This window comes from Populus euphratica, unplaced genomic scaffold (genome assembly GCF_000495115.2).
Source record: "Populus euphratica unplaced genomic scaffold, PopEup_1.0 scaffold2.1, whole genome shotgun sequence".
NCBI classification, from domain to species: Eukaryota; Viridiplantae; Streptophyta; class Magnoliopsida; order Malpighiales; family Salicaceae; genus Populus; species Populus euphratica.
The window spans coordinates 3,528,020-3,547,879 of record NW_011499846.1 but is presented as its reverse complement, the minus strand read 5'-3'; the positions used below and the strand labels follow the sequence as shown (position 1 = coordinate 3,547,879).

General features: G+C 35.2%; 3 protein-coding genes across 5 annotated transcripts; 1 reads left to right on the top strand and 2 right to left on the bottom strand.

The window, feature by feature from the left end:
- Positions 1-6,058: 6,058 nt before the first annotated feature.
- GCP1 (glycoprotease 1) lies at positions 6,059-11,551 on the bottom strand. 2 transcript variants are annotated; one of them, XM_011035778.1, is made up of 13 exons: positions 11,160-11,551; positions 11,034-11,078; positions 10,791-10,865; positions 10,590-10,686; positions 9,937-10,027; positions 9,682-9,731; positions 8,830-9,020; positions 8,573-8,692; positions 8,398-8,484; positions 8,213-8,296; positions 7,974-8,088; positions 7,306-7,394; positions 6,059-6,671 (listed from the first exon to the last, which is right to left on the bottom strand). In XM_011035778.1, the coding sequence occupies exons 1-13, from the start codon at positions 11,421-11,423 to the stop codon at positions 6,540-6,542; spliced, it is 1,440 nt and encodes a 479-aa protein (XP_011034080.1). In that variant the 5' UTR covers positions 11,424-11,551; the 3' UTR covers positions 6,059-6,539. The 2 variants fall into 2 exon arrangements, with proteins under 2 accessions (XP_011034080.1, XP_011034089.1); XM_011035787.1 differs by having other exon boundaries at positions 8,398-8,473; positions 8,607-8,692; positions 11,160-11,550.
- Positions 11,552-12,745: 1,194 nt separating this feature from the next.
- Positions 12,746-15,421, bottom strand: LOC105132324 (arginase 1, mitochondrial-like). Of its 2 annotated transcripts, none has more exons than XM_011035763.1 (7): positions 15,255-15,421; positions 14,969-15,111; positions 14,738-14,897; positions 14,482-14,615; positions 13,861-14,070; positions 13,419-13,529; positions 12,746-13,310 (listed from the first exon to the last, which is right to left on the bottom strand). In XM_011035763.1, exons 2-7 carry the CDS (start codon positions 15,092-15,094, stop codon positions 13,050-13,052), a joined length of 1,002 nt encoding a protein of 333 aa, XP_011034065.1. In that variant the 5' UTR covers positions 15,095-15,111; positions 15,255-15,421; the 3' UTR covers positions 12,746-13,049. The 2 variants fall into 2 exon arrangements, with proteins under 2 accessions (XP_011034065.1, XP_011034056.1); XM_011035754.1 differs by having other exon boundaries at positions 14,969-15,096.
- Positions 15,422-17,216: 1,795 nt separating this feature from the next.
- Positions 17,217-18,876, top strand: LOC105138181 (myosin-4 protein (DUF641)). The gene is given in 5 exon segments (XM_011044209.1): positions 17,217-17,991; positions 17,993-18,597; positions 18,600-18,649; positions 18,651-18,737; positions 18,739-18,876. Coding segments are annotated over 5 exon segments (1,257 nt in total). The 5' UTR covers positions 17,217-17,614.
- The last annotated feature ends 984 nt before the right edge of the window (positions 18,877-19,860 follow it).

The window sequence follows — 19,860 nt, the reverse complement described above, 5'->3', positions numbered from 1 at the left end:
AAAATAATACTATTTTTAATATTAATACTTTTAATCAAATAAAAAATAATTATAACACAAATAATACTATTTTTATTATAAGTAATAATATTATAATAACAATAGGAAGCGCACATCTAACGCTTGGTCTGCCCTAGCACCACATGGCGGCGTCATACAACCTTTTCAAAGCAATCAGACCCAGGTGTGATGTGGCGCTTAAGAGTTTTTGGGTGAGCCCTAGCCCACCTGCCCCACATGCATACCTGAGCGCCATATGACAATGGGGTGGCTTGGGAAAAGCTAGCAAGTTTGGTTCATGGTAAAGGGCCCGATTATTTGAGATTTGATGTTATAACCCCAGCTTAATGGGTCTTGATCCAATTTTATTAGGTCTAGATGAAGAATTTTAAATATTTTAATTGTTATTATAATTTTATTTTAATTTTTATTATAATTAAAAGTAGTACTCTTAAACATAGTATAATTGGTATTACAAATATTATTATTTTATTATAATGAATAGTATTTGCATTAAAAATATTATTATTTTTATTAAAATTTAAAATATTCATATAAAAATAATATTATTTGTGTTATAAATATTATTATTTTATTTATAATTAATAATATGAATTCTAAAAATATTATCAATTATGGTATAAATATTAGTATTTTTATTATAAATAATAATAATAATAAACAAAAACTTAATATTTGTGCTGTTTTTATGCCACGTAGCGTTTGGTCTGTCATAGCCAATCAGGTCTTTGTCAAGACCCAAGTGCCATGTGAAAATTGTGGTTGTCATAACCAATCAAGCCTGTATCAAGATCCAAACACCATTTGGTGCTGAGGTCTGCCTCGTCGATTAGAGTTGCCCAAGCATGTTCGAGTCTGCCTCGCTTAAGAGCAGGGCTGCTCCTCCATCATGTGGTGCTTGGGTTTGCCCCTAGCAAGGGCAGGGTTGCCCATCTACCATGCGACACTTGGGTCTGCCCTATGCAAGATTCAGGCAGCTTAAGCACAAGTGTCTTTGTGTAGATAGTATCAGTGTCAAGTACCCACTTTCGATGACTTACAACTCTATCAAAACTTGTATTGATTATTTTCTTTTCAACTATTTTTTTAATGTAAAAAAAACACACCCTTTTCCTTATTATCTTTGTAATTTTTTGTATTAATGGCTAGATTGTTATTATACTATTTTAATTTATATCTATGGAAAAGTAATATAGCCACTGAATCTTTTTAGTATATTGTTAATATATTTCGATTTACCAACAAGCAAACAAATTCAATATATATAGCGCGTAATGCTTTTATCGGGATGATTCGTTACGGTATAAGACAGTGGGACAAGAATAACAGTGACAGATCTTTCAAAAGGAGAGTGCTGACTCAGAAAGAAGGGACGTTGCTTCCCCAACTGAATTAATTATGGAACATGGATACTTTTGTTTAGTTTTGCCCAATCTATGCTGCTTTATGTAAAAAACTCTCTTTATTTTATTAAATTTCAAACACAGAAACCATCCATGGATCTTCTTTAATTATTTTATATTATCGCCATGGATGTTTGGAGATTGAGTTGTATGTTGTCGCATGCAAACGGTGGTCCAGAAGCCTTAGAAATTATCTGTCAGCGTTCATGTCCTTGGCCCCATTTTGCACACCAACCTTCCCAAGAAGATCTATTGCATTATAACAGGATTCGCTTTTGGAAAGAGGACGCTTTTTTTTTTTTTGTCGTGCTTGTTCTAGCGACATCGCATGCATTATCACAGGAATAATTCAGTTTTAGCCACCAAAAACTCCGAATGAAATACCACTCAAGGGTGGCTACTGGCTAGTGGGGTACTCAGGTTTTGTCCTTGTCTTGACTGTTGAGATTAACCCCACTATCCTCGAATAACCACGAAGTTCCCATTGTCTTCCTGGATTTTGGAATGCAAACACTATAGATAAAGTCATTCTACAGTGGGGTGTTCTGATTTAATGCAGATTTCTGTGTAGAGGCTCAATCACTTTACCATTCTATGTGGGGAATTCGGAATGCCGAAAACAAACTCATTTTTTAAGATAAAGAGCTTGATCGGAACTTTATCTTTGATCTCGTTCTTCATATGCTAGCACTTTGGCTAAGAACTATAAATTATAATTTTGTGTGCAGTGGATCTAATCTAATTAACGTTGACCTGTGTATAGTTTTAACTCTTGTTTTCCTGTCTTTTACTTTGCTATCTTTCTTTTTCTCTTGTTTAGAACTCTTTAATTTTCTCTATCAACTAGATTGTCCTTAACTAATTAGTAATTTGGTTCTCTTTTAATAAAATCTCGATTATTAAAAAAAGAAAAGGGAGTTTCGATTGTCTTCCTAGTACGTACTATAGCTAGACTCGCCACCTAAAGCCAGGTGGAGCTAATTTGACCCTTCGAAGGAATCCTGAGCTATGGTATTGGATAGTCCTCTTTTATTATATAACTACTAGATTAAATTGAAATCACTATGAATCGAATTTGTTTTATTGAAGGAACAATTTGGTATACAAATTGTTAGGTTAAACTTACATGAAATAAGCTCTCATAATATTATATTGAATGAAGCCTTTTCTTTTTCTGGACAGCATTTTGAATGAAACTTTAGTTGCAGAGAAATGTTACTCTCACTATATATTTTATAATGTTGCTTACGTGCTGTGGTGTGGTGTAACATTGTTGTAAAGTTTCCCTTACAGCCAGGAAATGCATAGCGTTGAATGGGCTGACATATCACTGATGACATGGGAACCAGCTGCATCCCTCTTCCAGTACGGCAGCATCCCTCGTCGTCGTTACCTGTGGAAAAACTTCTGATAGAAACCTTTAGATTTTTTTTTTTTTATTTACGTGGGGTATCCGGGCAAGCTTACACGCACTACGACTAATCTCCATGGCCCACTGAACATCTTGCAAGCCCAGTGAGCAGGTAAGGCACCGCGAGAATGACAGACGTGCATGATGAGATTCGAATCCAGGTACAGAAAAAAAAGACAAACCCCTTCTACCGCTAAACCATAACCTCACTTGCGAAACCTTTAGATTTCTTAATTGTATGCAACAACGTCAAATCAGTCCCTCTCTGTAAGACTATAGATCTGCAGTGGAATTGGTGTTTGATCACCCATTTAGAACCGACATGCTCATCTAGCTATACGTATTTTGTACAGATACAATGCATTTCCTTTTCCCATCTAATTAAAGCTGGCATGCAATCTTGGGAAAGTTAAGTGAAGATCACCTGACAACTTGTATTATGGAAAGGATGTCTCTCTTCTTTTTTTATTTTTCTGTTTTCTTACAGCATGTATATAGTTTACTTATCATTTGTAATGTATTCCATTAATATTATTATACGCAACCCTAAAAATATATATATAAATATACAAAAGATTATTGTTATTCTCTTCAGAATCATTACTATTCATACAAATAAATATTGCTCTTTTAATTATTTTTATTAATGTAAATGTCTATGCTAGTTTACATATATTTTAACTAATTTTATAAATTTTAAAATTAATTATTATATAAATTTTTAATAATTTTAAAATTTATAAAACTTAAATCCATAATGTTCAAAAAATAAACTCAACTTCACTGGCTATACATTATTGTTTTCTATTTCTAACTTGGTACCAGTGCATACTTGGTGTTCATCTCTGTAATGGACTCTACAAACATAAATTCACACATGGCTACACCGATTCTTTCTGTTGCTGCAACGATTCCTTCCCCTGTTGACGTCCCTTCCTTTGTTGTAGCTCCTTCATTTGGTGGATGTTATTCTTTGGTGGTTTCCCTTCATCTGCTACCACGATTAATTCCTCTGTTGTTATTACCAACGCCTCTGTTATTGTCTTTCTGTCTCTCATGGCTGTAGCCACCTCTGCTGTTGTTATTCCTCAACCGAACACTCAACAAATAATCTCTTTAAAACTATATATCACCCATCAATTTTTTATTCTGGAGAATGCAAATGAAACCTTACTTACTTGTTAGGCTAAAGAGTGTTTTATTCTAATTGTCTTTGTGTATTTATAAACACTAACTAAAAGATAGGTTGCAAATAAGTAAAGTGTTAGTGGATATATTTCACATTAAATAAAGTGAAAATTATATTGATATTTCTATAGTTCAGTTATTTTTTTACTTTATCTTTATTTTTTTAGAAATTATAATTTATATATAGAATGAACATAATTTTTAAAATTTGATAACATATTACATTCTTACTAATGCCAACAAAAAAAAATCAATAAAAAACTAAAAAGCCCTCGTTATATTAAAATAACAAAATTACCATAATATTTTTTTTTTAAAAAAAAAAGAATCGCAACCCTCACCTTTTTCTCTGGCAAATAATACTACCTTCACCAAAAGAATCCAAACTTTTCAATGATAACAATGAGCTTCTTAAAGAAGAAGACATGATGCAATTGTGTAGCCAACGACAACTCCAAAATGATTCAGATGCTGGACAAATCCACGTATCTTGACCGTGAGGCCATCGTCTGACAAAATTAAAAATGAAAATATAAATAATAAATTAGGGTTTTTAAAAAGATTCAATCAAGCTAGCTCCATGGAGCACCAAGAATTTTTCCAAGATTGGACCGAACAGCATCCATGTAGTTGTAGTTCCTCTTTCCAATTAGAGGATCACCAGAGCGGTCGCAGACTAAAAACAAAAACAAGTTGAACATTATTATTATTTTTTATTTACTTCAAACCTTACTTGGTCATATCAAATTTAATGGGAAAAATGATGTAAACAAGTTGCAATGAATTACCGGTTCGCTTGAGGCCGTCAAGAAGTACAAGAATGATCGAAGTTTTTGAAGGGAAAAAACGGGTTTTAAAATTAATTTGGAGTTTTTTAGGGTTTTGAAAAAATAAGAATTAATTTACAATTTGCAACTACAAATAGGTTAAAAACCAAAAATTAGCTTTTGATTTTAGTGAGATTTTGTGTTATTAAAGAGAGAAGAAATCAATTAGATTTTGAAATCAATTCCTATTTTGGAGATCGACTTTTCATCTAAATTTAAATATTATTTTGATATTAGATTTAAATTGTAATTTTTAAAGAAGAAAATGAAAGTCAAGTGAGAAAACGATTAAATTATAACAGCTATTAAATTATAACCATGACAGGATAATCTTCTATTACATAAATATAAAATAATATAAAAATGTTGAATAAATAATTCATTACAAGATTTAAGTTTTTCCAAATAAGATTCAATTTCAGTTATGAAATCTAACGGCGGCCAAAATAGGAGAAAAATCTCAACCAACGGTAACAGTGGCAGTTACTTCTGAAGAACAGCCAAAATGCCAAATGTTTGAAAGGGCATTTCGAGTTAGAACCATTGAGTTCACAAATCGAAAACCATTCGTTAAGTGGCCGTTTGGTAAACGAAATAGCATCTTGCATCATTTCTTACCGATACAATTGTCGCAAGTGCATGCTTCTTTACTTTTGAATGTGTTTAGAAATATGATAATGATTATGATTTATAATAAATACATTTAAAAATATGATTGGAATTCTGATTCAAAATTGTTTTCATTTAAAAATTTATAAAAATAATATTTTTTATTTTTTAATATTATCACCTCAAATAATTCTAAAAACATAAAAAAAAATATACTAAAAAAATCAAATTTTAAAACATCGTGCTTCCAAACAAGCACACACTGCTAAAAACTTGGGTTCGACAATAATAATAATAATAAATTGTATCGAATAATAACACCGCGCTTTCATTTTGTCCGAAATATTTTCATTAAATTTGGCACAAGGCATGTGATTGTCTTTCTTTCTCGTTTCAATAGCAACACTTGTAAGAAAAACTTTTACCAAACACATCAAATACTTTTTGCAAGTCGTCGAGCACCACAGTAAATGAAAATCCTACGGCTTTCCCAGACTATAATAGTTGAAGTGGCCGCGTATCATTGAGATTGCCACGCACGCACTGCGGGTAGCATAGTAGAGCTAGCTGAGCAATATTGAATAATTCCACGCATCCCAAAATAGGAATTCCTTGTTCTCGTAATGATAACCAGTTGAGAAAAAAATTAAGGAAATCTCTGCTGACAACCAATAGTCTCTCAGTAAGAAAATAGGGACGTGTTTTTGGACATGTTTTTTCTTTTTACTAATGCACACTGCAGACACAAGCTGTCCAGGATGTACAGATTGTACAGTGAGCTCAAGCTCCGTGCCTAAGGTAGAGATAAATGGATAAAATCTTTTGAACTTGCACCAATAACTGAAAATTAAAAAATAGCCATCTTACAGGAAGGAACCGGAAGTCCCAGTTTGAGTTTTTCCAACAGCTGTTATAACGCGCTGGTGTCATTTCCCAAATTTTAACTTCTATCCCCGCAAGATCTATACATCAGAAACTCAGTTCAGGTTGCGAAGTTCAATGTTAAGGCACTGGATGATCAGTCCAAACATGTTGCTCTGCTAATCACAAGGACCTGTGTTGAATTTAGAGACACCACTATCATTGCTGTTGGAGTGACGCTTGAATTATAGATGTAAGTGATGGATGAATTCGAGCTGTTCTCAAAGAGCGAGCTTCACTTCTCCCTTCTGCGTACTCCTCTCCTAGCGGCCACCTTGGCCGCAGATCATACTAATTCACACAGCAAACAAGTATTAGTCAAAGCTGTAACAAGACACCATAAGCTGGCATACGCAGCATACCTTTAACTAAAAAAGTCAGACAACAAAATGTCATCATCTATGCTACTAATCAGGCACAAAGTGGTTCTCTTCTATTAATCTGCTCGTTAGAGAGGTATGACTACCATTAGGGCATGGTCTCAGCCATAATTCTCTTCCATTTATAAAATGATTATGTTGCTAAAAGAAATTATAGATTTATTAGGTAATTCCTAATGGAAACTTTGTGGCTTGAAATCCTTTTGATGGTTTATCCAAAGCGGGGTCCAAATGGAACTTTGATACAAGAGGGAGAAAGATTGGGTCATATATAAAGCATGAGCCCACTTCCATAACGCTTAATATATCCAGAGCTCAATCATATTCAACTATAAATAAAATATAAATTACTGCAGCACTTATGGATGCTGATTGTTTGGAAGTTAACTGACATATGATAACTACAAGATGGTGATGATGATTCGCCTCCAAATTTTTTGGACCAGTTCTAAGAAACATCGAAACAATGGTGTTACATTATTCAATTATGTGATAGGAAGAAAGTGATGAAACAAAACAAGTCAGTCATGAGTTTAAGAACAAACCATATAATCTTCATGTTCATCTGTAGGGGGTGGAGGATCAAATCTACCCATGCAGAAGTGTTCAATGCCAGTCCAAGCTACCATTACACCTATAGCGATGAAAAGCACCACCATCAGTTACTTTCTTCTTTGAGATGATAGTGTATTTGCAAACAATATTGATTGTCAACTTCTGGATCTACATAATTACAAAAACTGACTCTATGCTGGCTTTTGGTGCAGACGTATACATGCCAGACAACCTTAGATTGCTGCAAAGTTGGCTTTTTTATTCAAATTGAAGTTTCTCTTCATCTTTCAGCTACCAAAACGGAAATTGACCTTATTGCAACAGTGAATACTGAAAGGAAGGTGGTGGGATTCAAGCTCTGAAAACATGACAAGTCAGAGATGACTCATTCTCACTAGAAAGCTGCCTTTTAACCCTTGCATATACTCATTATGGACATTCTTTCTAGAAGGGCTAAAGTTATTTGCGTTTAGGGAATGTATATCAAAATATATAGCACTTTCAGGGGTTCCAAGAAATTACCATTTAAAGCATAGTATCAAAATTAAATTGTCTTTAAATGACCCAACAACTAACCTTCCTTTTTGACCCAAGGTCATGTTTTACCACACTGCAATCCATTTAGAAGTTTGAGCGTAAGACCAGAAATAAAACTTACCATTATCAGTACAAAGCTTTGGAGGAGGGCAAACAAGTTGAAGACTGTTCTTCTTCACAACATGATCAAGCCGAGCCCTGACATATTGATTTGATGCAACACCTCCAGAGACCACCTGCAGGACGTGAGAATATAGATAGCTATCATCATCAATACAAGCCAGAAATTAATAGAAAGCATTAGTAAATCAACAGGTTGTGATGGAGAAAATAGAATTTTAAAATAGCAAGGCATGTCACCAAATGCTTTATTGAAGGCTCAATCTTCCTTGCCCATTCAATTGCCCGGTCACACCTTTCCTCTAAATGCAATACTGCAACTCGCTGCAAGAAACAGCCTTAGAGGGAGCGGAACAAACAAAACGAGCGTGTTTATACTAGACTTCAATAAAGATTAAAAACAAAATAAACCAAAGGAAGGTAACCTGAAAAGAAGCTGCAATGTCAGCTCGGGACCTTCTGTCTTGGCTACTTGCAGAAGAAATGGGAATTTCAGCATTGCTGCACATAATCTACACACACATCAATAGGCAGGAAAAAATGTATAAATTGGCTCATTGTTTGCATAGGCCACTATATCCTCGTCGGGGAATAAGTTACCAGAGATTGTAGGAGTTTGGTGTTTTCTACATACATGTTTTTGGACTCAATTGCCAGCCTCACTTGGGTCTTCAAACCAGCATACGAGAAGTTGCAATCTTTATGCTGTTTCATTGGAGTCTGAACAAAAACAAATAAGGTAATTTGGAGAGAGCTAGAAAACAGAAAAATGATATTCATTTTACGCACTCTAGCAAACATGACAATAATGAGAAAATAAGTAAATGAACAAATAAAAAGTACGATAGATAACTAACTGAAAATTTTATTGATTCTGCATCACCCTCTCGAGCAAGTTCCTCTAGGGCTGGTCCACCACTCCTGCTCATGTCAAGACCAAGCCACTTTGCTGTCTTGTCATATGCCTCACCAATTGCATCATCAATTGTGGTCCCAAGTTGTATGTAGTGGCCAAGGTCATGAGCAAGGATAAGTAGATTGTGTCCTCCTGAGAAACAGAAGCAACTGAAATCAACAGTATGCTTGCAGCCACAACAACTCTCCAGGTGGGATGCCCGAAGCTAAGTTAAAACCCATGGTATCATGATGTTGATACTCACACACACACACACACACACACACACACACACACACACACACACACACACACACACACACACACACACACACACAAAGCAATCAACTCAGTCAATGCAAGTTTGGATTAAAAGTATGTTGGCTTCACTCTTGCGTGCAAACACCACTATCAGAATCCAGCTTAAGCTTTTGATGAATAATATGATTGATTGATAAGCTTTAGCTACATCAACTTAAGTCAGATGGGCCTCTGTTGATGCGCAGAATTGAGTCATTGATAATCACATGACAATTACTTTGTGTTGCATGAACCTGCATGCTCACAGCTTTCAAATCACACAAATATGACCTAATTTGACAACCAAGGAAAGAGCAAATCCAACCAAACCTACTCAAACAATATTTGCAATTCCATTGATTTTGAATGAGACTTTTTTGCCCTTGGTTCCTAAGATAAAATACCCAACTTTCTAAGTATGAATCCAACCCATCCACTCACACACATGCTAACCTTAACATTAAAACATTCAGCAGAGGAAAAGAAAGAATCAATAATCACATGATGGTCTTACCTGAAATAAGTAGGGCCATGAAAGGAAATTGCAACTCACGTTCAATTAACCTAGCATAAGAAACACAGGTGATGCAGATGAGCATTTTATATCTCAATTTTGAATATGAATCAAAAACATAGACATACAAGCTTCTTAATGTCCAGTGCAATATGGAAATAAACATGTTTTTAGTATGCTTTAGTGCACATTGTTGTCTTGTGTGGCTTAGCTATTCTTTGCTCTTCATTCATTATATCATTTTTGCTAACATACCTGGCTACTAGAGCGTGAGCCTCCATATGGTGGATGCCTATGATTGGTAGATTGAAGCTACCAGCAAGTTTACGAGCTTTTCGTACACCAACTGCATCAGAATGCATAAAGAAATTGCCCTGAGGAGCTATTTTGTACTTGAAACAACAAAATTACGTAACAGTACAGAGGGATGCCAGAATATAGACCTCATAGCACAAGATAAAATCGAAAGAAAAGTTATCTGTTCTCTCTTGCCCAAACATGAACTTCGAAAAAAAAAACCAAGTTGAAAGCCAAGCTACCACAACACTAGCAATATTAGTTAAGGTTCTTAGAACTAGAACAATGCTCTTGTCTAGCTATTTATGCAAATAAGCATACATTGACATATTCCATAAGCACTTCACAATAAGGCTTAGAAATAGAGCCATTTTTCAACCTGGTAGCACAGGTTTTTACAGGCAGAAATTCGTCTGTACCCTGTATAAAGCAGAATAAGGCAGAAGACACTACACAGACAGGATTATCCAATGTTGTCTGAAAGTATAATTGAGTTTCTTTATCTAATTTGTGCTGGGTTCAACAGTACTATACAATGGTGACAACAATTTACTCTCAATAAGATCAACAAGGGAAAAAAATGAAACAGAAACATATGCTAATCAAATTACCGCGAAGACATAGGCTCAAACCAGGACCAATTGTAACAGCAACGGCAGATAGATTCGTTGCTGTTAGATTAGCTTTATCAAGTGCTTCCTGTACGACCTGTCAAATCACAAATGTGCACTCCCGCACAAACTCACATCCATTACAAAATTAAAAACAAGAGTTACAAAAAAAACACTAAATTTCCTTGTTAGAGATGATACCTGATCAATAACTTGGGAGTGTGCTTCTTCTGCCATTTTAGGAGCAACACCACCATATTTTGCAAGCAAATCTGCCTTCATTAAAGTTAAGAATTAAAAAATAAGGTGATGGAATCATACATTAACTGCCCAAATACACAGATTTACAACTGATTTTTGTCAATTAAGTAAACAAAAAGTCCATTAATAGGCAAATAAGCAAAAGCCTCTAAACAAATTACACTAAAGACATTAAACAAATACCTGAGAAGAAACAACTTGACTTAGAATCTCACCATTGCCCCTCACCTAAAAAAAGAGCCGAAACCCATTAAAATTAGCACAAAATCAGAAACAATAAATAGTTCAAGAAAGACACAATTGGCATACAACAGCAGCTGCAGTGTCATCACAGCTAGTTTCGATTCCAAGAACAACAAGATCATCCTTAGAAACCAAAGTTTCGAATTGTGGTTTTAGTGAAGTCGAAAGTCTTGAAGTGGAATGAGTGGATAGAGAATGGAGAGGTGACCATCTGGGGATCATTGGTTGGGGTTTAAGGGTTTTGAGACATGATGACAGAGAGTAAGGAATTGAGGGTTTCGGGTAGAACAGAATTAGGCGGGAAATTGTGGAAGATAGGGAAGACAACATTTTTTTAGAACCAGACACGGATGATAATAGCAGAGACACGGAAGCGAAGTGCAAAAGATTTTATAGCTGTTGTTCCGTGAAAAAAAAAAAGACAAAAGAAATAAGAAGAGGGAAATCACAAGTAGCGATTGGTTGCCGTCCGGTTTATAAGAAATAAGAATAGTGAAAATAGAAAAGATAAGATAGAATAAAAAATAAAAAGAGATAATTATAGTTGACAGTAGTATCAGTATATAAAATAAAATGATTTTATATTTGACTTAGGTATAATAGATAAAATATAAAAAATATTATTTTATTTATAATATATATTGTTATCAAATTTGTATATTTTAAGAAAATTATTGGAAATATTAATTAGATTTAGTCGGATGAAAAACTTAAGTCACGAATTTAAAACTCGTTTAATCTTAAAAAAAATTAATCAAAATAAAATTACTTTAATTATTTAAGAAAACCAAGTAAAGAAATTGAGTAAACAAGATTGATCTCATAACTTAAATCTTGTATTAAGTTAATTTTTAAGTTATATTTTAAAATTATAATAATAATTATTTTTATTCATTATTAACTTAAGTCAACTTATATTAAGTTAATTTTTAAGTTATATTTTAAAATTATAATAATAATTATTTTTATTCATTATTAACTTCAGTCAACTTATATTGATCTTCTTAATTCATGACCTGGTTTTTATCCCCGTCAATCTTGAATCAATTTTTTAAAAAATATAATAATAACAAATTTTATACTTATATTTATTTATATCAATTTAAATCAAACTTTAATAAACCTTTCAAATTAGGACTCAAGCTTTTTCTTAAGTTGATAATAATAATTAATTAAGTTTTAAAATTATAATAATAATTAATTTATTTTTATATTGATTCAAGGCTGAACTCTTGGTCGACCCTCATGTTTTAATTCAAGCTCAGCTTTTAAACGGTTGAGGAGTGAAAAATTTTAAACACAAGCTCAGCTGTTTTACTTTCACTAAGACGCCTAACGAATCTTGCGTTGTTTCAGCCTTGAACGTCTGTCACAGCTCAGTTGCGTCGGATATAACACAGACTGCAGCTCTCGAAGCTGCCTTGAATTGTTCTGTTAGGTAGTGATTGTAATACTAAAATCTTACAAATAACATCCACGAGCATATGAGATAACTCAAGTGGTAAATTCCAAAAAGTTCAGCTCCTAGCTAGCACCGAGATTTGGCAATAAAAACAACAATACTGAATCCTACCATCAACATCTGACATTCACTTTGAGCGACAAAATGCAAGATTTAAATATTTTAAACGCAAGAAGATAGCGGGAAGCAATATTGAACTCGAAAATATTACTCTTCTTTTACTTTCAATCATGAGAAGAGGTACAACAATACACCCAGTGTGGAATACAAAATAATTATTACCACAATTTTGTAGCAACCAGAGAACTAGAGTGACAAGGAGAGATATCTCACTTGAAGATCAGTGTTCAGCAATTCCTCCTGTGATGCCTTTGAAAAGAGGGGGGGGGGGGGGGGATTTTGTGTGATGGAATCTTGGGGCCACTTGCTCAAACTTTATGAGTTGAGAGCAAGGACTTACTAGCTTCGGAACATCTCAATAGGGAACTGTAACATCATTTTGAAATTTTTGCTGCCAGTTCCCTTACCAGCTTAGCAGCAACCATTCCAGTCATTCCATCAACAGTGTCACGTTGCGGATTGAATTCAACCACATCTGCTGCAACAACATCAGCTTGAAGGTTGTGGAGAATGTTGAGAACATCACGGAAAGAAAGACCACCAGGCTCAATATGAGATACACCAGGAGCAAAGGCAGGATCAAGGCAGTCCACATCAATTGAGATATACACACCTTTTACACCCTCCCCTAGTTTCTGTCCAAGAACAGACCATAAATAAAAACATGTTAAATCCCTAAACCAGCTTTTACATGTATATGTCGTGTGTGTGTGTGAGGGGGGGCAGGGCGGGAAGAGTGAGACCAGATTTTCCAACATCTGCCGATCCCTTGAGAAGGTTTGCATTTCATATTGCTCTACTCCAAACCGTTTGCCTTGCTCACGCCCTTCTTTTGTTATTGATCTTATACCCACCTAAAGTCAGCATTCAAGCTCATCAATATAACAATCTTGGGTGCAAACAATAGATGCACTTGTAACTTTTGAAACAATTTCCCTCAACTTTAAGAACCGGTATTGCAATAACCAGAAGCTTTTGTAATACAGTCACACTGGAAGGTTTAAAGGGATATCACCAATCTACACCTTTTGAATTGGGTATTTATCATACCATAATCAATTCTAACTTCAAACATAAATGACATGAACCAAGAAAGTTAACATCACAGCTTGAAAGTAGAAATATATGCTAAATTAACCACAAAACATGAGACACAGGAAAGCATATTGAGACATACACACATACTTGCAAAAGCTGCCGTGCATAACCACCTTCCATGATTCGGGCAAACGAAGAAGCATGAGAATACTTATTTCCTTCAAAGCAATGATAGATGTCAGGATGGGCATCTAGATGAAGAATATCTACAGGTCCCCCAAGCTTCTCAGAGACAGCTCTGACCACAGGAAAAGATATTGAGTGGTCACCACCTAAGACTAACGGGTGCAATGGGTCCTGAAAGAGTTCATCAAACAAGTTGAAAACCTTCAGTTTCTTAGCCTCTGACATTCATTCAGAAAAATCTTTATAAAAATTCCCACTTATCAGAATCTCTGATACCATACAAATTAAACGTGGAAAACAGAAATTAACTTGATTCTCGGAACAGATGCTGAACTGCAAAATTAGAAAATAGTATATAGTAATAAAAAAAAAGGATAATTACAAAAACCATCGTAGTTTGATCTGAAATTTACTTTTCCTCCATACTTTTATAAATTATATATTTTTATAAATTACATTTTCCATCTTAGATCAAACAAAAAAAATGTTATTAAAACAAATCAAACAAAATGCAATGTCCAGGATGTAAAATGTTATTAAAACAGGAGATTTCGTAATTATCCCAAAGATAAAAGCAATCACCTCTTCCATTACTAGCTTGACCGATTCACTAATAACATTCATCAGTCTATCATCATCCACACCACAATCTCGTATTTCTTGAACCGGAACATCACCAACATCAGTTAGCACCCGCGGATCGTTTAATTCTTTACCTGCGAGCAGCCAAGCTTCCAATCAGCATTAATCAAAATTAACATCATCTATCAAACCGGAACCCTTCAAAAACAATCCAACAGTAAGCAGAATTAAAAAAAAGAGAGACTGTTCTCACAACCTTCTTCGGTGCTCGAATTCGTGCTGCCACACCAAATGGCCTCTCTAATACGCGGAGGAGCAAACGCCGGTCCTTGAAGAAACGATGAATTATGTCCCAAAGGAACTCCAAGAAGCGTTGCAGATGCTTTAAAACCTCCTAATGCGCGTAAGAGTTCTCCCTGTGAGAATAAACGAACGTATAAAATAATTACAAGCTATTTAATTGCAATTAAGATAATTATAATTATACCTTAAGCTTAGCGCGCTCGCGAATAAGCGTGAGAGATGCATCGATGACCCGATTTTGGCCTTTTTCTAGCAATTCAGGAGGGATATTTGCAGCTTTCAGCTTTGACAAGTAATGGATTCCTCTCATATCTGCAAAAACAAAAACTAAAATTTAATCACCTAAACCGATTCTCATACTAATCATAATTTAAATCCAAAGATTAATAAAAAGCTTGGTCATCAAAATTCTAGCACGATTTCAATTACTGCAGCAGTAAAAGAAAGAGAAGGGGGTGGTTTTTGTTTACCAATAGGAAACAGTGATTAGCAGAAGAATCAGCAGAGGGATTTGGGGAGTTGGCGCTTGTTTAGGGAGAAATGGCCGTTTAGAATTCCTATGCCGGAGGAAAGTCATGCAAGGACAAGAGACAGGGAGAGTGATGACGTCTGTCCTCCATTATGGTGATTTGCCGAGTCACGAGGCAGATCGACGAACTAACCATTCTAGGTGCGCTTTTTTTTTGTCCTCGCGAATACATGTAATGTTTGAGAATTTTTTTAAACCATGTTTATTAGAAATTCAATTTTATATATATATATATTATTTGGTATTAAAATATTTTAAAAAAATATTATTTTAATATATTTCTAAATAAAAAATATTTTAAAAAACAATAATCATTACATTCCCAAATATACTCTAAATTATGCTGGTATGATTATTATTCATATTATGAGTTGCAGAAGTGATTTTTTTTTTAATTAGCAAGTAAATATAGGTAAAGCAAGAATATTAATTTATTCATGAATCGGATGAATTTTTTCTTATTCGATTTCCATTTAAAAAATCAAATGAAAAGAAATATAATTCTAAGGCCCAAAACTCGGAACTGGTATGAGTGTTTTTGAAGAGTGTTAGTTGATTTTGTCTTGGTTCGTGAAAGAGTGAAAGTGCTAGATTTGAACTTATAATCTTATAATTCTGGTTATTTGTGTATTTTTATGTATGGATTTTTCCACCTGTGCTCGAAGCATGTTCTTTTAACGAGTCAAATGTTGTTCCATGCTGTGACTAGCCTTCTTTTCTGAATCAAGTTGATTATTATAGCATATGCACTTATTGGGAATGCATGCCATATTTGGAGTTTTAGACTCAAATATTCTCTAACTATAAGATATGTGCATAGGATATATATTGCAAGCACATGATATACATAGAGCTCGAATCTTCAGTTTACTCGGCAAGTTTCTACTGAGATTCACATTAGTCAAGTGAGTCATTGCAAGCTCATAATATATCCGAAGTTTGAATCTCCACTCCATGCTGCAAGTTTCTAATGAGGATTGACTTTAGTCAAGTGAGTTGTGGCGTTTTAGGATGGACTGACAAGTGAGTTATTGAAAATCGGCTTGTTTTCAAGGGTGGACTAACTTCGAAAATTCTGGCATTATGTGATTCTAATCTTTGATAACAAGGGATTTTTTTTTAGATTAACGTGGATGTCCGGGCTAGTTTGCACGCCCCACGACTAATCCCACGGGTCCTGAAGTTAACGACCATGTAAGCCTCCAGTAGCCATTATATGAGTAACCAAGGACTTGAACTTAAGACTATAGAAGAAGTAAACACCTTGATCTTAAATACTTACGACTTGACCACCATCTAAATAATTATAATAATAAAAAAGGATTTTTGGATGGATGCTTGGTGGGCTTTTCTTCTTGTTTCACGCACTCCTACTTTTTTGTCAGCTTTAGTTTTGCTCCCAAACTCGAGCTAATATTTTTTTACTCCAAACTAGCTATTAAAATCCTTATATTTTAGTTGGTTGTGCCAGAATAAGGTCCTGCAATCAGACTGAGTATTCAAGAACTGAGACGATATCAGATCTTTCATGCATCATTAGGATCCATAATTCAAGTAGTTTTCTAACAATATTAAGGTTTTAGTTGGTGTCCTGTGTCTGGGCTCCTGATTCTTTGGGCTCAACTGTCGAGCACTGAAGGTTTTCCTTCTAATCAATTTGTTATTGGGATTTGCCTCCGATCAATCTGGGTTTTGGTAAGAGTTTTAGTTACAACTCCCACCACATACAATCTTTTATTTAAAGAAAATGTGATTGTGTGTGGTATACTGGCATTCCTGACTCTCTTGTCCTGTTGGGGTCATGTTGATAAACTCCTCATGAAATCTTTGGTTTCTTCATTCCGTGGATACTAGCTGCTTATACTTCTACTGGTTTCACCCTTTAAAGTTTCATTAACAATGTTTGGGGTATAATCTTGTGAATTTGGGAGTGTTGTAAGCAACGAGAAGCAAGATTTTGTTTTCTTGAATGTATTTATTAAACATTTTGTCGTTTCACATAAACTCTCTGGTGTGATGTGATATGTGATCACTGCTCACAAGATCTCTTGCATCATGTGCAAACATAGCATTCTCCATTCAGTTTGCTCAATGGCATGAGCCAGAGTTTTGTTAATTGGGACTTATTTTAGGCTTATTTTGGATTTAGAATGTATTGCTTGGAATTGCTTGAGTTCTGCTTTCTTGCCTTGCTGATAGTCTTGGATATTATTGACGCTTTTGTGGGAGTTTGCAGGTTGTGCCACACTGGTGTATTTTCAGAAAGAATCCTACTAGACTACCCATTCGTTGAAAGTAGATATGCAACCCACTGCGTTGAAAGATAATCAACCCTGTGAGAACAACTGTCAGAAGGTCCACCCTCAACCCATGGAAGATTCTGCAAATCAAAATTCAGAAGCTGGGGAAGCCTTGATATCCAAAATATTTACCAACATCTCCTCTCTGAAGTCAGCATACATTCAGCTCCAAGCTGCTTATACTCCCTATGATCCTGATAAAATACAAGCTTCTGACAAAGTTGTAATTTCTGAGCTGAAAAATCTATCCGAGCTCAAGCATATCTACAGGGAAAATAACACAAAACCAGTATGTGTTTCTCCTCGGGACTCTCGGTTAGCTGCAGAGATCCAAGAACAACTGAGCCTGCTCAAAACATACGAGGTTATGGTGAAACATTCCAATCTGAAATCCAGAAACTGAGATTCTCCAGTTTGAGCAGATGATTAAGGAAGCAAGCCAGAAACGAGCAAAACTGGAAAAGAATCTTAAGCTCAAGGGTTTGTCAACCAAAGAATCAGAGGGTTCTGGAGATGAAAATGACTTTTATTCTGTGGATCTGACCCCAGAGCTCTTAACTTCTGCCATAGAAACTGCATTCAAAGCCATTCATAATTTTTCTAAACCATTGATCAATATGATGAAAGCAGCTGGGCGGGATCTTGATGCCGCCGCTACATCCATTGAATCCAACGTTGTTTAGGCAAAGAGAGCTCACAAATAGTATGCATTTGAGTCTCATATATCTCAAAGAATGTTCAGTGGGTTTCATCACGAGAACTTCTCAATTAAAGCAGCCGGCGGGGCAGTTTCAAAGGAGAGTTTCTTTCATCAATTTCTTGCTACGAGGGAAATGGATCCTTTAGACATGCTATGTCAGAACCCAAATTCTGTTTTTGGGAAATTTTGCACGAGCAACGACCTGGTGGTGGTTCACCCTAAGTTGGAGGCTTCATTCTTTGGAAATTTAGATAAGCAAAACTATATAAAAAGGGGAGGGCATCCAGGAGCGCCTATAAGGCCTTCTTGAAACTGGCCAACTCGATCTGGCTTTTCTCACAGGCTTGCTTATTCCTTTGACCCAAATGTCAAGGCCTTCCAAGTTATGAGAGGCAGTGAGTTCTCAGAGGTTTTTATGGAAATTAAGTGTTGTAAAAAATCTGTTATTGGATGAAAATGATCCAAAGCCTAGGGTTGGCCTAATGGTTATGCCTGGTTTTTGGATAGGAGGCAGTCTGATTCAGGGCCGTGTTAATCTCTCAGGTGTGAAGGTTGCTGAATGATTACTATTGAGGCATTATCCCCCATCGATTAGAAAACGAGGGCCTTGATTGTTTATATCATATTAAGAATACCTCTCTCATTACAAGATGTTTTTTGTATAACTAACGGGAAATTATGTGAAATAATATCTCGTGTGGTTCTATCATATTATGGATTTGAACATATGCGTCATCTGTGAGAACAAGTTATGTGTTTCAGCCAAATCCTTCGTCTGGGGAGCTCTAATAAGACTGTTATTGATTGCTTATATGACACCAAAAGCACTTTTCATCCTTACAAATATCTGTTGAGATCAAAACTCACTAGAAATCATATAAAACAATATCTTATGATGGACTTACCATACTATGGATATGAACACACCGCATCAATTACCAAACCTGAACAGATATTTGTTGTAGTGTTTATGTGGTGTGTTTCGTTGTATTATGTCGTAATCTATGTAATTGTATTTCTCGTTGAATGAGATTAGATGAGCTTTCATATCCTCACTACCTCTCACTTTGTCTCCGTCTCATGATCAGTAAATTGTTATGAGAAAACCAGTGCTAATTACTTGTGTATATTGCTTGAAATTGTGGTATCATCGCTGGGATGGATCGACGAAAATGTAAGATAAAGCTATTAATGGAAAACAAGTATAAGATCGAGGATCCGCGGGAGAGAAAAAGAAGTGGATTTGATTGTCTTGTGGTTGATTCTTGCCGAAAGATTACTCATCCTCAGTAGCACATGGTTTGCGAGGTATCGTCACCATTGAACGCGACTTTAGGACCCTACATTATTAAAAATGCTTTTGAATTTCCTAGAAGACCTAGTCTATGATTCTTGTTGGCAATAAATAATCGCTATTGCCATGTTTATAGACAGGCCGCCGCGGGCATCGCCGAATCCTCTCTAGTACAACTGATCCAACGGCAGGGATCAGATAGTCAGTTGATCCTACGAATTCTGGCCATTCCAAGTAAAAAAGTTTACGTGAT